A 14847-nucleotide genomic window follows, 5' to 3' on the forward strand; every position below is an offset into this window, starting at 1 on the left:
CTCTAGGCAGCCCGGCATACTGCAATTCGAAATCTTGTAAGTAGGCTGGTTGACAAACTATTCGTCTAGGGCGAGCTCCTTCAACTTGATACTCTGCATGCTGGTCCTCTGACATCATGAGTCCAGTGTAGACACCAATCTGCCTCGAAGGACCAAAATTGTTCTGGAGATTTATGTAAAGACTGTATTCTGTGCTGGAACAGGTGGATTTGTATCCGCACTGGTGTGTCGGAAAGAACACATAAGACTCAGTTGAACCAGACCTTGAAGTTTACTGATGATTCAGTTTGAATGGTAACAGTGAGTGGTCTGAAATATCAAATAATAACAATAAAATATTAGGTTACAAATAAATCAAGAACATTAACATAAGCAATAATCCAGGTTACATTATTAAAGTTGTTGCAGTACTTAGTTTGTCCACAAGATGGCACTGAGAGCTCAGACATGGCATTAGATATAAAAGACGCCATTTGAATGTGTCCTTATAGGCAGTGATGGCAGATAAAGAAACTTCACATAACGCAATTTATATACCAATATAGGTGAATAACAATATAAATCACCATCCAGAGATATTACTCACACTATAATGGTACTCAGGCATTAGTTCTACATATCGTAAATTGTGAACTTTGGCGCTAACGCGGATTGCCGCGATGGAAACCCAATGAGCTTGTTGTACATCAATAAAGAAAACAAATCTACTTTCAAAGATCGGAAAGGTCACAGGACAATAGGAAATAAATAACTTACATTCTGGTCATTAACTGGCTCACATAAGTCTACTACCAAAGGAAAAGGAGATTCTGCATATGAGCATTCATAGTTCGTCTCCTGCTGACTGCGAGGCACTGACTAACGTCATTCAGTAAACAGCGCTCTGATTAGTTGAATCCTTCTGAACAGCTTGATTGAAGTTTGTTTTGGTACCAAAACACTTCTCCATTTCTGTGGAGTACATGTGGTTGTCCTCTGCGCCACCAGAGAAGTGTTTCATCCTCTTAATAGTCAAGGAAGTTGGTTTATCCTGTCTAATCAGCGAAGGTTGTGTTAACAAACGTTATCCTCTGCAATGCCGGAGAAGAGTCATTCTCTGTGTAGTAAGGGAAGATTTATCCTCTGCTCATTCAGGGAAGGTTAACAGCTGTTAGTTCATGTTAACAAGGTGTTTTTGACAGGGAAGTACTCCCAGGAAAACATCACAAAATGGTTCAAATGAAATGCACAGTGTGCACCCGGCTTTACATGCATTATGTAGAATAGAGGACAAAAGCAATACTGGATTGATAAAAAAAAATAATAAAAAAAGATGTGAATACAGTTGAAGTTCAAGACAAAAGGCTCAGAGTTGGGTAAAATGCAATTATTGTCAGTGTATATTCTATGCAGATTTATGGCAAAAGTTTTCACAAGAGATCAACTTTCCTGCAGATTTTAGGTGAAAGAGGTGTAGAAGTTAGTCACAATAACAACTTGTAAACTTGTCGTTATCTTTATCATCTCCTAATTACGGTAATTATTACAACATCTGGCGTGAACACAACGCTCTGCTCTCCCAAACCTAATCAAACACACCTGAACAAGCTAATCAAGGTCTTCAAGATTAGACTACTTGAAAGCTACAGGCAGGTGAGGTTGATCAGTGTTGGAGTTACCCAGGCCTCCTTGGATCTTTAAAAACGCGTTTTCCAAAAAAAATACACATACAGCGATATATATTGCGGGATTCAGCAGCACATGTTTCTGTTGTAGTTTTGTGTGCGTGCCTCACTGTTCCTTCAGACTGACTAATTCAGCGAGTTTTACAGCAGAGTTGATTGTGAGATCGCAGGTCGAGAGGATGACTGCTCGAGTGTACTGCTTGTTTAGTGCTGTTTTATTGTGTCTGTCTGCCTGTTTGAGCACAACACACGCTGGAGTCGCAGGTGAGAAGATGTTTTAGCTTCATTACATGGCCCGAAGAAATGCATAAGTGCCTTACAAAATATGACTTCTTTTGAACATGTAGCTACAGTACGTTTAGATGCAATAGTAAATTTATTAAAAAACAGATTAACTGTCCATGTCTTCTATCTGCATGGTGCTTCTATTACACACCCCACCAGTAGGGAGGTAGGTTGTAACAGTAGGTTACTCTTTGTCTTTAAAACTAATTGACAGTTAAGGGATAAATGGCATTTCTACTTGCTTTTAAGCTGATAAATAAAGTTTTGAGACATATATATTTTTAAAAAACCTGACTTCTAAATACTGAAACTATTACAACTCTACTTGGTCCCCCTTAATGATCCTCTTCTGTAGTTTCTGGTCAGTGTCCGGTGATGCTGACGGTCGTGCCGTCCCGCCGAGGATGTACTTCTGATACAGACTGCTCTGGAGGACACAAATGCTGTCAATTCCCCTGTGGGCCTGCATGTGTGCCGCCTGTTTTCAGTGAGTTTCAATTAATGATGGATGCTAGAGGCCTCCCAAAAGAAACCCAGATAATTTTCTTTTTTTTAAATTTTCACTCAGAAGTTGCTAGTAAACCTCACAAATAATTGCAAAGAAACAAGTAACACATTGATATAAACATGAATCTTTGTATAATAGCAAAGCCAGGAGAGTGTCCAAGCACCAAAACTGGAAGAGGAAATTGTGCCGAGTTGTGTTACTATGACAGTGACTGTCCGAACAATGAGAAATGCTGCAGCAATGGATGTGGACATGAGTGTATGGCTCCATATACAGGTAGTTGTATTATATTCGGTTATCTAGTGTTTGGGTCAGCTTTTTTATTTTCCAGTGTGCCTCTTTATAATTCGGTTGTCATATCCTACTCAATGACAAAAAATCCTGAATTTAGCACAGTTTCACAGAATAGCTTTACAACATTAATAAAGATGAATATTTGAAATGCATTTCACTCCGTAAGACTTGCTATTCATGATTTGAGTTTTGTGCTGAATGCCACTGAAAGGAAAGACTAAAGCTGACTTTCTGTAACCCTCCAGTGAAGCCTGCGGCCGAACCTCCAAAGCCTCCCGTGAAGCCTGCGGCCAAGCCTCCCGTGAAGCCTGCGGCCGGACCTCCAAAGCCTCCCGTGAAGCCTGCGGCCAAGCCTCCCGTGAAGCCTGCGGCCGAACCTCCAAAGCCTGCAGCTGAACTGCCGACGCAACCAGAGTGCGCTGGTCATGGTCACCGAGGTCACCGAGGTCACCGGGGTCACCGGGGTCACGGAGATCACGGTCACCCCGGTCACGGAGATCACGGTCACCCCGGTCACGGAGATCACGGTCACCCCGGTCCCGGCGATCACGATTGCCAATGCAAGTCGTAACCATATTGATTTTGCCGAACTTATGCTGGAGTTCTTTTACAGATCAATTCAATGCTTTATTCATTTGGAATGTTCCCTGTTTATCACCAAATAAATATATTTAATTAAATGTTTTTTGTTTTGCTTGTGTTCTGGAGATTTATGTAAGGACTGTATTCTGTGCTGGAACAGGTGGATTTGTATCCGCACTGGTGTGTCGGCAAGAACACATAAGACTCAGTTGAACCAGAACTTGAAGTTTACTGATGATTAGTTTGAATGGTAACAGTGAGTGGTCTGAAATATCAAATAACAAAATATTAGGTTACAAATAAATCAATAACATTAACATAGGCAATAAAAGTTGTTGCAGTACTTAGTTTGTCCACAAGATGTCATTGAGAGCTCAGACATGGCATTAGATATAAAAGACGCCATTTTAATTTGTCGTCCTAGGCAGTGATGGCAGATAAAGCAACTTCACATAATGCAATTTATATATCAATATAGGTGATTAACAATATAAATCACCATCCAGAGATATTACTCCCACTATAATGGTACTCGGGCATTAGTTCTGCATATTGTAAATTGTGAACTCAGGCGCTAACGCGGATTGCCGCGATGGAAACCCAATGAGCTTCATGTACATCAATAAAGAACACAAATCTACTTTCAAAGATCGGAAAGGTCACAGGATAATAGGAAATAAACAACTTACATTCTGGTCATTAACTCGCTCACATAAGTCTACTACCAAAGGAAAAGGAGATAAAATTCTACATATGAGCATTCATAGTTCGTCTCCTGCTGACTGCGAGGCACTGACTAACGTCATTCAGTAAACAGCGCTCTGATTGGTTGAATCCTTAACACTGCCGCCCCCAAATATGCTATGCATATTTGTACTCTGTAGAATTAATCAGTCTGAGGGGGCTCAGATAGGTTCCTCTTGATCTGAGAATGAAGGAAGGGGGATCAGGCGGGAGACAGGCCGGGTGTAGGTCTTATCCTTAACCTGAATTTCGGCAGCTCTGATATGGCCATCAGAACCTGGGAAGGTCTTCACAACTTTGTCTACCAACCACAATGCACGCACGTGGTAGCTGTGGATCAATGAGCATTGCCACGGTTCCGGTAGAAGTGTCACCAGTATTTGTGTGCCACTTATTGCGGGTCTGTAGTGTAGGCAGCTAGTGACGAATGAAATTTAACCAGAACACATCGGCCAGAACTTGACTCTGCCTCCATCTCCGTCTGCCCATAAGTTCAGAAGCAGGATAAACTACAAAGGGTAGTGAGCTGTCTGGCCGCCCCATAAGCAGACAATTTGGTGTAACAGGGTCAAGGTCGGCTACATTACTGGAAATATAACCAAGGGGCTTGCTATTAAGCATTCCTTCCACTTCGATGAGTACTGTTTGGAGAACTTCCACTGTTACAACTTGGGAGCTGACTGTGACCCGGAGGGCAGTCTTGACAGACCCAATTTCTCTTTCCCACGCACCTCCAAAGTGTGGGGCTCCAGGCGGGTTAAAATGGAAAGAAATTTTCTGTTTAGCTAAATGTAGCTGGATTTGGGGAGTGAGCGATGAAAAGGCTTCTTGCAACTCTCTTTGTCCTCCATGGAAGTTAGTGCCATGGTCTGAATATAACTCAGAAGGTGTGCCGCGGCGAGCTACAAATCTCCTCAAGGCCATCAGAAAGGAATCAGTATCAATGGATGTAAGGAGGTCTAGGTGAACGCTTCGCGTTGTGAGACACTTCAAAATGATTCCCCACCTCTTTTCACATCGTCTTCCAGTCTTGACTTGGAATGGTCCGAAACAGTCCATGCCTGTACTGTAGAATGGGGGTTTGAGCAGTCTGAGTCGAGCTGACTGGTTTGTTCTTCCATTTTTGACAGTCTTTGCACAAATGTTGTTGTTTACGTATAGCTTCTTGCCCTCTCAGTAGCCAAAAGTTTCAGCTTATCTCTCCAAAGACTCTTTCAGGTCCTGGATGGCAGAGTTTACTATCGTAGTCTCGGATCAGCAACTTGGTAACCCAGTGATGTGGGTCAAGGACTACAGGGTGTATAACTGACAGGTCTAGTCCTTAAGCTCGAGGTAAACGACCACCAACTCTTATAAGCTGACAAGAGTCGTCAAATGCTGGGGCAAGACCAAGTAGTCGACTAGTGGAAGGCACAGATTTACTAGCTTTTAGCAGTTTGTATTCATCTAGAAAAAAATCAAGTTGAGATTTCTGCAGGATATGCCATTCTGCAGTTTGGTAGTCCACTGCTGATGGTGGTCCTGTATCTTTTAGCCCCTGAACTGTGGCCTCTGCTAACTCGCTCCAGGTGTTGTGTGTGGTAGGGTCAGGAATGTCAGGAACAACCACTTCCGTCATAAGTCCACAGAAGATTCCTTTGCGCTGCTCTGTTTTGATTTCCGGTGGTTGAATAGGAGGACAGACAGGCCATACTGACTCAGACTCGAGCAGAAACGATGGTCCTTGGCTCCATCTGTTGGGCACTGATAGCTGAGAAAGAGTTTTACCCCAGGTGAGGTCATCTGCTGGATTTCTGCTGGAATTCACATATCGCCGGGAACATTCTGTAGTCAGCTCTTGAATTTCGGCTATCCTGGTTCCAACAAATACCTTGAATCGGTATGATTCAGATTTGAGCCAGGCTAGAACAGTGGTGGAACCGGTCCATAGTGTCACTGTATTTATCTTGAGGGTGAGCTCAGTATTCAAGAGTTTGGCTAATTGAGCACCATTCAGGGCAGCACACAGCTCTAGTCGAGGAATTGTCAGACGTCGTTTTGGGGCAACCTTGGACCTTGCTAGTACAAAGGCTAAATGAATATGACCACTGTCGTCCTCAGTACGTAGGTAGGCGACAGATCCATAAGCTTGTTCAGAAACGTCGCAAAAGATGTGAATTTGTCTGGTGTTGTGGGAGTGATTAATGTCTGAAGATGTGACACAGCGGGGTAGTGAAATACTTGCTGCCGTAGGGAGTTCCACCTCCCATTCTCTCCAGGATCTCAAAAGGTCGTCAGGTAGATTTGGGTCATCCCAGTCTCGTTGCTTGTCCCATAATCTCTGAACTAAAATCTTGGCTCGAGTGGTAAATGGGAGTATGAAGCCTAGGGGTGGTACTGGGTTGCAAGTACCTTGTAAACGTGTCGAAGGGTACATGGTCCAGACTTGACAGGACAGGTGTTATACCCAAGGAGGTCTGATTTGCAGTGCCACCTCAAGCCTAGTGCAGATTCTTGAGCATCGGTACGATCTTGAGATAGCCACAATTCGGTACTGCTGGATCTTGCTTCTGTTGGTAGGTGGTCCACCACACTGGGATCATTACTTGCCCACTGGCGAAGTTCGAACCCACCACCGTCAAAGAGGGTGCGAAGTCTGTCTATAAGCTGTCTTGCCTCTTGAGATGATGGTAGGCTCTTCAAACAATTGTCCACATAGAAATTCCTTTCTACTATGGTTCTGATATTGTCATCAGGAGTGCTATGATCTGTAACATGTCGCTGAACAGCATAAATGGCACAACACGGACTACAAGTAGTGCCAAAAGGTAGCACTTGCCATTCATAAATGTCTGGTGGTTTAGATCTGTCCATGTCTCGCCATACAAAACAGAGAAAATGCCTATCTTCTGGGAGGAGACGAACTTGATGGAACATCCCTTTAATATCCCCGCTTATTGCCACTGGATGTTCACGAAAGCGCAGGAGTACACCTAACAATGATGGGCCCAAGGCTGGTCCTGGCAGTAGATAGTTTTTCAGGTTATGGCCTTCAAAGTCAAATGAACAGTTAAAAACCACACGGTTCTTACCGTTGTGCTGCACAAGGTGGTGAGGGATGAACCATGACTCTCTTTGAGAATTAACTGTTTTAGATGGGAGTTTGACAACATAGCCCGAGGTCTCTAATTTCTTTATCTCTTGTTGGTAGGCAGCTGCTTTACTGGGGTCTTTCTCCAGGCGTTTCTCTGTGTTCCTAAGGTTAGGAAGTACTGCCTCCATAGGAGCATGAAGTATGGGCATATCCTTCTTACGCAGGAGTGGAGTTGCATAGCGACTTACGCCATCGATCAGTATTCTGACAGTCTGTGACTGGAGCAAGTCAAGAGCTTCTTGGTCCTGTTTAGACCGCGTGACAGATTTCTCATTTCGGTTGAGAATCACGTCTGCTTGCCAGAGTCTCTCCACATTCTGGAACAACTCTGTCATCGAGGGATTAATGGCAATGTGCAGACACTGTTGAGATTTCACATTATCTCAGAAGACTCTTGCTGGTCCTTGTAGAGACCAACCCAGCCTTGTCTTGACAGCTGCCGGACCTGCAGGTGGACCAAGACGAACTGGTTCAATCGGAGTGATAAGGTGAGGATGATCTGCTCCAATCAGTAACAGGGGACACGCTTTGTGAATAGGCTGTAAAGGTAAGCATTTCAAATGCCTGTATCGTCGCTGAAGGTCTGCAACAGGGAAGGAATGTTCAGCTAAGCTAAGTAGTTCTGCAGTGAAGGCTCCCGTTATTTTGTAGGACGCTGCTGAATCCTTGAGGGCAATCTAGGTATAGCATTTTGCTAGTTGAACTGACTAAACAGGTCCCTTCTTTCAGTGGCTTAAGGTTGACCTCATGGAGGATTTGGAGGTGCTTTCCATTACATAGATGGCAGAGTTTCTTGAGGGCACACTGTGCAGCTCTGTGGTTACGTCCACACTTCCAGCATCTGTTATTAGTCTTAATCCAGTCAATTACTCGGTCTTTGGTTAAGGACTGGAAAGTGGCAAATTGACTCAGATAATGTTCTTTACTGTCACAGTATGGACAGAATGCAAAGCTTTTGCCTTGACTCTTGGTTGGCACTGATGGTATTGAGGAACATAATTCGTTTGAGCCATGAAGGATTGTAGTCTGTCTGACCTTGGCTTTAGTTTCCTTCTGTTGATCCACTCGGGAATGGGCTCTATCTTTCTGGGCCTTATATCCACCAAAGCTCTCTGGATCCTGGCACCAGGATTCGAAATTAAGCCATTTAGCTAGATCAAGAAGCGTGTACACTGAGCCAGGTTCATAACTCATGTGCCTGCGGAAGGATGCTCTTTGTTCTGGAGGGAGCTTGGACAAAAGTCGAGCCCCGTGGGATCCACAATGCAATTCAATGTCTCCTTCTGTTCCTAATGTCTTAAGGAATCCTACTAAGGCTTGTATCTGAAGAGCAAAGCGTTCAAAGTCTACAGTGTCGCCAGGCTGAATATTTGATGCATCCATAATAGCAGCAATTTTGCTCAGGGCAAGCTGGTGAGGTCGACCGAACCGTTCAGTGAGGGCTGCCATGGTATCTGAGTAGGGAGTGGATGAATTTAAAAAGGAATCAGCAATGAGGCGAGCATCTGTTAACTTTAGGTGATCTACCAAAACTTGGTACTTGAATAGCTCTGTAGCTTCATCAGGTAGTAGGTTATTCAAGGCAAGTTTGAGACGGGCATATTCACCAGGCTCTCGACGGGTCAAATCTGGAATGTTGGCTGCCTTGTGTTCCGCGTAACTCTGTGAGTGTCAACAGTGCCTGAGGAAATCTGAGCAGCCACATTATCTGGAACAAAGGCATTTGAGTAAGGCTGCATTGGAGGAGCATGCTGTGCGTAGCTGACTGTATCTGCATAAGGATTTGTATTCTTAGATGTAGAAAGGCGGCGTGGTTCAGGAACTGGAAAGGCTCCAGGAGTCGGTGTTGGCCCTGGAGACTCTGACTGTCTGCTTGCAACTCTAGGCAAAGGAACTGGAGGGGTTAATACTTGGAAATGTGAATTAGGCTTAGGAGTTGACCTCTGACTTTGCGACTGGTTTATCAACATCTGCTGCATACTTTTCTGGATTTCTATAAGTTGGCTGATCTCTTCCCTCATGGATAGCTGAGTAGCACGGAGATGTCTATTCTCTTGTTCCAGATCATGCACTGTGCTTTGGACATCAGGAGGTAAGGAACATCCATACCGGTGAGGGCTGCGTTCATTTCTCTCACTCCAACGATCTGTGGTAAGGTACCAGGGCTCTAAAGCCAATCGTGGTGATTCTAATAAATCAGGTGATCCAACAGCCTCTTCTCTTTGATCATGATAAGAAATAGATGCCTGCGGATGGGCCATAGGAATATCTCTGACCTCATCATCATGTTGATAGTCATCTGACCCATGTGGTCGCGGTGTAGACTGAGGCAGAAGGACATTAGCTCTAGGCAGCCCGGCATACTGCAATTCGAAATCTTGTAAGTAGGCTGGTTGACAAACTATTCGTCTAGGGCGAGCTCCTTCAACTTGATACTCTGCATGCTGGTCCTCTGACATCATGAGTCCAGTGTAGACACCAATCTGCCTCGAAGGACCAAAATTGTTCTGGAGATTTATGTAAAGACTGTATTCTGTGCTGGAACAGGTGGATTTGTATCCGCACTGGTGTGTCGGAAAGAACACATAAGACTCAGTTGAACCAGACCTTGAAGTTTACTGATGATTCAGTTTGAATGGTAACAGTGAGTGGTCTGAAATATCAAATAATAACAATAAAATATTAGGTTACAAATAAATCAAGAACATTAACATAAGCAATAATCCAGGTTACATTATTAAAGTTGTTGCAGTACTTAGTTTGTCCACAAGATGGCACTGAGAGCTCAGACATGGCATTAGATATAAAAGACGCCATTTGAATGTGTCCTTATAGGCAGTGATGGCAGATAAAGAAACTTCACATAACGCAATTTATATACCAATATAGGTGAATAACAATATAAATCACCATCCAGAGATATTACTCACACTATAATGGTACTCAGGCATTAGTTCTACATATCGTAAATTGTGAACTTTGGCGCTAACGCGGATTGCCGCGATGGAAACCCAATGAGCTTGTTGTACATCAATAAAGAAAACAAATCTACTTTCAAAGATCGGAAAGGTCACAGGACAATAGGAAATAAATAACTTACATTCTGGTCATTAACTGGCTCACATAAGTCTACTACCAAAGGAAAAGGAGATTCTGCATATGAGCATTCATAGTTCGTCTCCTGCTGACTGCGAGGCACTGACTAACGTCATTCAGTAAACAGCGCTCTGATTAGTTGAATCCTTCTGAACAGCTTGATTGAAGTTTGTTTTGGTACCAAAACACTTCTCCATTTCTGTGGAGTACATGTGGTTGTCCTCTGCGCCACCAGAGAAGTGTTTCATCCTCTTAATAGTCAAGGAAGTTGGTTTATCCTGTCTAATCAGCGAAGGTTGTGTTAACAAACGTTATCCTCTGCAATGCCGGAGAAGAGTCATTCTCTGTGTAGTAAGGGAAGATTTATCCTCTGCTCATTCAGGGAAGGTTAACAGCTGTTAGTTCATGTTAACAAGGTGTTTTTGACAGGGAAGTACTCCCAGGAAAACATCACAAAATGGTTCAAATGAAATGCACAGTGTGCACCCGGCTTTACATGCATTATGTAGAATAGAGGACAAAAGCAATACTGGATTGATAAAAAAAAATAATAAAAAAAGATGTGAATACAGTTGAAGTTCAAGACAAAAGGCTCAGAGTTGGGTAAAATGCAATTATTGTCAGTGTATATTCTATGCAGATTTATGGCAAAAGTTTTCACAAGAGATCAACTTTCCTGCAGATTTTAGGTGAAAGAGGTGTAGAAGTTAGTCACAATAACAACTTGTAAACTTGTCGTTATCTTTATCATCTCCTAATTACGGTAATTATTACAACATCTGGCGTGAACACAACGCTCTGCTCTCCCAAACCTAATCAAACACACCTGAACAAGCTAATCAAGGTCTTCAAGATTAGACTACTTGAAAGCTACAGGCAGGTGAGGTTGATCAGTGTTGGAGTTACCCAGGCCTCCTTGGATCTTTAAAAACGCGTTTTCCAAAAAAAATACACATACAGCGATATATATTGCGGGATTCAGCAGCACATGTTTCTGTTGTAGTTTTGTGTGCGTGCCTCACTGTTCCTTCAGACTGACTAATTCAGCGAGTTTTACAGCAGAGTTGATTGTGAGATCGCAGGTCGAGAGGATGACTGCTCGAGTGTACTGCTTGTTTAGTGCTGTTTTATTGTGTCTGTCTGCCTGTTTGAGCACAACACACGCTGGAGTCGCAGGTGAGAAGATGTTTTAGCTTCATTACATGGCCCGAAGAAATGCATAAGTGCCTTACAAAATATGACTTCTTTTGAACATGTAGCTACAGTACGTTTAGATGCAATAGTAAATTTATTAAAAAACAGATTAACTGTCCATGTCTTCTATCTGCATGGTGCTTCTATTACACACCCCACCAGTAGGGAGGTAGGTTGTAACAGTAGGTTACTCTTTGTCTTTAAAACTAATTGACAGTTAAGGGATAAATGGCATTTCTACTTGCTTTTAAGCTGATAAATAAAGTTTTGAGACATATATATTTTTAAAAAACCTGACTTCTAAATACTGAAACTATTACAACTCTACTTGGTCCCCCTTAATGATCCTCTTCTGTAGTTTCTGGTCAGTGTCCGGTGATGCTGACGGTCGTGCCGTCCCGCCGAGGATGTACTTCTGATACAGACTGCTCTGGAGGACACAAATGCTGTCAATTCCCCTGTGGGCCTGCATGTGTGCCGCCTGTTTTCAGTGAGTTTCAATTAATGATGGATGCTAGAGGCCTCCCAAAAGAAACCCAGATAATTTTCTTTTTTTTAAATTTTCACTCAGAAGTTGCTAGTAAACCTCACAAATAATTGCAAAGAAACAAGTAACACATTGATATAAACATGAATCTTTGTATAATAGCAAAGCCAGGAGAGTGTCCAAGCACCAAAACTGGAAGAGGAAATTGTGCCGAGTTGTGTTACTATGACAGTGACTGTCCGAACAATGAGAAATGCTGCAGCAATGGATGTGGACATGAGTGTATGGCTCCATATACAGGTAGTTGTATTATATTCGGTTATCTAGTGTTTGGGTCAGCTTTTTTATTTTCCAGTGTGCCTCTTTATAATTCGGTTGTCATATCCTACTCAATGACAAAAAATCCTGAATTTAGCACAGTTTCACAGAATAGCTTTACAACATTAATAAAGATGAATATTTGAAATGCATTTCACTCCGTAAGACTTGCTATTCATGATTTGAGTTTTGTGCTGAATGCCACTGAAAGGAAAGACTAAAGCTGACTTTCTGTAACCCTCCAGTGAAGCCTGCGGCCGAACCTCCAAAGCCTCCCGTGAAGCCTGCGGCCAAGCCTCCCGTGAAGCCTGCGGCCGGACCTCCAAAGCCTCCCGTGAAGCCTGCGGCCAAGCCTCCCGTGAAGCCTGCGGCCGAACCTCCAAAGCCTGCAGCTGAACTGCCGACGCAACCAGAGTGCGCTGGTCATGGTCACCGAGGTCACCGAGGTCACCGGGGTCACCGGGGTCACGGAGATCACGGTCACCCCGGTCACGGAGATCACGGTCACCCCGGTCACGGAGATCACGGTCACCCCGGTCCCGGCGATCACGATTGCCAATGCAAGTCGTAACCATATTGATTTTGCCGAACTTATGCTGGAGTTCTTTTACAGATCAATTCAATGCTTTATTCATTTGGAATGTTCCCTGTTTATCACCAAATAAATATATTTAATTAAATGTTTTTTGTTTTGCTTGTGTTCTGGAGATTTATGTAAGGACTGTATTCTGTGCTGGAACAGGTGGATTTGTATCCGCACTGGTGTGTCGGCAAGAACACATAAGACTCAGTTGAACCAGAACTTGAAGTTTACTGATGATTAGTTTGAATGGTAACAGTGAGTGGTCTGAAATATCAAATAACAAAATATTAGGTTACAAATAAATCAATAACATTAACATAGGCAATAAAAGTTGTTGCAGTACTTAGTTTGTCCACAAGATGTCATTGAGAGCTCAGACATGGCATTAGATATAAAAGACGCCATTTTAATTTGTCGTCCTAGGCAGTGATGGCAGATAAAGCAACTTCACATAATGCAATTTATATATCAATATAGGTGATTAACAATATAAATCACCATCCAGAGATATTACTCCCACTATAATGGTACTCGGGCATTAGTTCTGCATATTGTAAATTGTGAACTCAGGCGCTAACGCGGATTGCCGCGATGGAAACCCAATGAGCTTCATGTACATCAATAAAGAACACAAATCTACTTTCAAAGATCGGAAAGGTCACAGGATAATAGGAAATAAACAACTTACATTCTGGTCATTAACTCGCTCACATAAGTCTACTACCAAAGGAAAAGGAGATAAAATTCTACATATGAGCATTCATAGTTCGTCTCCTGCTGACTGCGAGGCACTGACTAACGTCATTCAGTAAACAGCGCTCTGATTGGTTGAATCCTTAACACTGCCGCCCCCAAATATGCTATGCATATTTGTACTCTGTAGAATTAATCAGTCTGAGGGGGCTCAGATAGGTTCCTCTTGATCTGAGAATGAAGGAAGGGGGATCAGGCGGGAGACAGGCCGGGTGTAGGTCTTATCCTTAACCTGAATTTCGGCAGCTCTGATATGGCCATCAGAACCTGGGAAGGTCTTCACAACTTTGTCTACCAACCACAATGCACGCACGTGGTAGCTGTGGATCAATGAGCATTGCCACGGTTCCGGTAGAAGTGTCACCAGTATTTGTGTGCCACTTATTGCGGGTCTGTAGTGTAGGCAGCTAGTGACGAATGAAATTTAACCAGAACACATCGGCCAGAACTTGACTCTGCCTCCATCTCCGTCTGCCCATAAGTTCAGAAGCAGGATAAACTACAAAGGGTAGTGAGCTGTCTGGCCGCCCCATAAGCAGACAATTTGGTGTAACAGGGTCAAGGTCGGCTACATTACTGGAAATATAACCAAGGGGCTTGCTATTAAGCATTCCTTCCACTTCGATGAGTACTGTTTGGAGAACTTCCACTGTTACAACTTGGGAGCTGACTGTGACCCGGAGGGCAGTCTTGACAGACCCAATTTCTCTTTCCCACGCACCTCCAAAGTGTGGGGCTCCAGGCGGGTTAAAATGGAAAGAAATTTTCTGTTTAGCTAAATGTAGCTGGATTTGGGGAGTGAGCGATGAAAAGGCTTCTTGCAACTCTCTTTGTCCTCCATGGAAGTTAGTGCCATGGTCTGAATATAACTCAGAAGGTGTGCCGCGGCGAGCTACAAATCTCCTCAAGGCCATCAGAAAGGAATCAGTATCAATGGATGTAAGGAGGTCTAGGTGAACGCTTCGCGTTGTGAGACACTTCAAAATGATTCCCCACCTCTTTTCACATCGTCTTCCAGTCTTGACTTGGAATGGTCCGAAACAGTCCATGCCTGTACTGTAGAATGGGGGTTTGAGCAGTCTGAGTCGAGCTGACTGGTTTGTTCTTCCATTTTTGACAGTCTTTGCACAAATGTTGTTGTTTACGTATAGCTTCTTGCCCTCTCAGTAGCCAAAAGTTTCAGCTTATCTCTCCAAAGACTCTTTC

The 14847-nt window shown here is 43.3% G+C and overlaps 2 protein-coding genes across 4 annotated transcripts; both read left to right on the top strand.

Moving 5' to 3' along the window:
- The first annotated feature begins 1422 nt into the window (after positions 1-1422).
- LOC309491915 (uncharacterized protein) lies at positions 1423-3408 on the top strand. Of its 2 annotated transcripts, none has more exons than XM_082190940.1 (4): positions 1423-1928; positions 2305-2436; positions 2596-2736; positions 2997-3408. In XM_082190940.1, the coding sequence occupies exons 1-4, from the start codon at positions 1844-1846 to the stop codon at positions 3320-3322; spliced, it is 684 nt and encodes a 227-aa protein (XP_082047066.1). In that variant the 5' UTR covers positions 1423-1843; the 3' UTR covers positions 3323-3408. The 2 variants fall into 2 exon arrangements, with proteins under 2 accessions (XP_082047066.1, XP_082047067.1); XM_082190941.1 differs by having other exon boundaries at positions 1432-1928; positions 2596-2733.
- A 7568-nt stretch (positions 3409-10976) lies between these two features.
- On the top strand, positions 10977-12961 carry LOC309491916 (uncharacterized protein). Of its 2 annotated transcripts, none has more exons than XM_082190942.1 (4): positions 10977-11482; positions 11859-11990; positions 12150-12290; positions 12551-12961. In XM_082190942.1, the coding sequence occupies exons 1-4, from the start codon at positions 11398-11400 to the stop codon at positions 12874-12876; spliced, it is 684 nt and encodes a 227-aa protein (XP_082047068.1). In that variant the 5' UTR covers positions 10977-11397; the 3' UTR covers positions 12877-12961. The 2 variants fall into 2 exon arrangements, with proteins under 2 accessions (XP_082047068.1, XP_082047069.1); XM_082190943.1 differs by having other exon boundaries at positions 10986-11482; positions 12150-12287.
- The last annotated feature ends 1886 nt before the right edge of the window (positions 12962-14847 follow it).

The sequence above is a fragment of the Leuciscus leuciscus genome (genome assembly GCF_965113295.1).
Source record: "Leuciscus leuciscus genome assembly, contig: HAP1_SCAFFOLD_717, whole genome shotgun sequence".
In the NCBI taxonomy this organism is placed as follows: Eukaryota; Metazoa; Chordata; class Actinopteri; order Cypriniformes; family Leuciscidae; genus Leuciscus; species Leuciscus leuciscus.

Coding starts and splice junctions, on each gene's coding strand:
- LOC309491915 (XM_082190940.1), top strand. CDS start 1,844: ATGACTGCTCGAGTGTACTGCTTGTTTAGTGCTGTTTTATTGTGTCTG. Junction 1,929..2,304: donor AACACACGCTGGAGTCGCAG/GTGAGAAGATGT, acceptor CCTCTTCTGTAG/TTTCTGGTCAGTGTCCGGTG. Junction 2,737..2,996: donor TATGGCTCCATATACAGGTA/GTTGTATTATAT, acceptor GTAACCCTCCAG/TGAAGCCTGCGGCCGAACCT.
- LOC309491916 (XM_082190942.1), top strand. CDS start 11,398: ATGACTGCTCGAGTGTACTGCTTGTTTAGTGCTGTTTTATTGTGTCTG. Junction 11,483..11,858: donor AACACACGCTGGAGTCGCAG/GTGAGAAGATGT, acceptor CCTCTTCTGTAG/TTTCTGGTCAGTGTCCGGTG. Junction 11,991..12,149: donor ATGTGTGCCGCCTGTTTTCA/GTGAGTTTCAAT, acceptor TTTGTATAATAG/CAAAGCCAGGAGAGTGTCCA.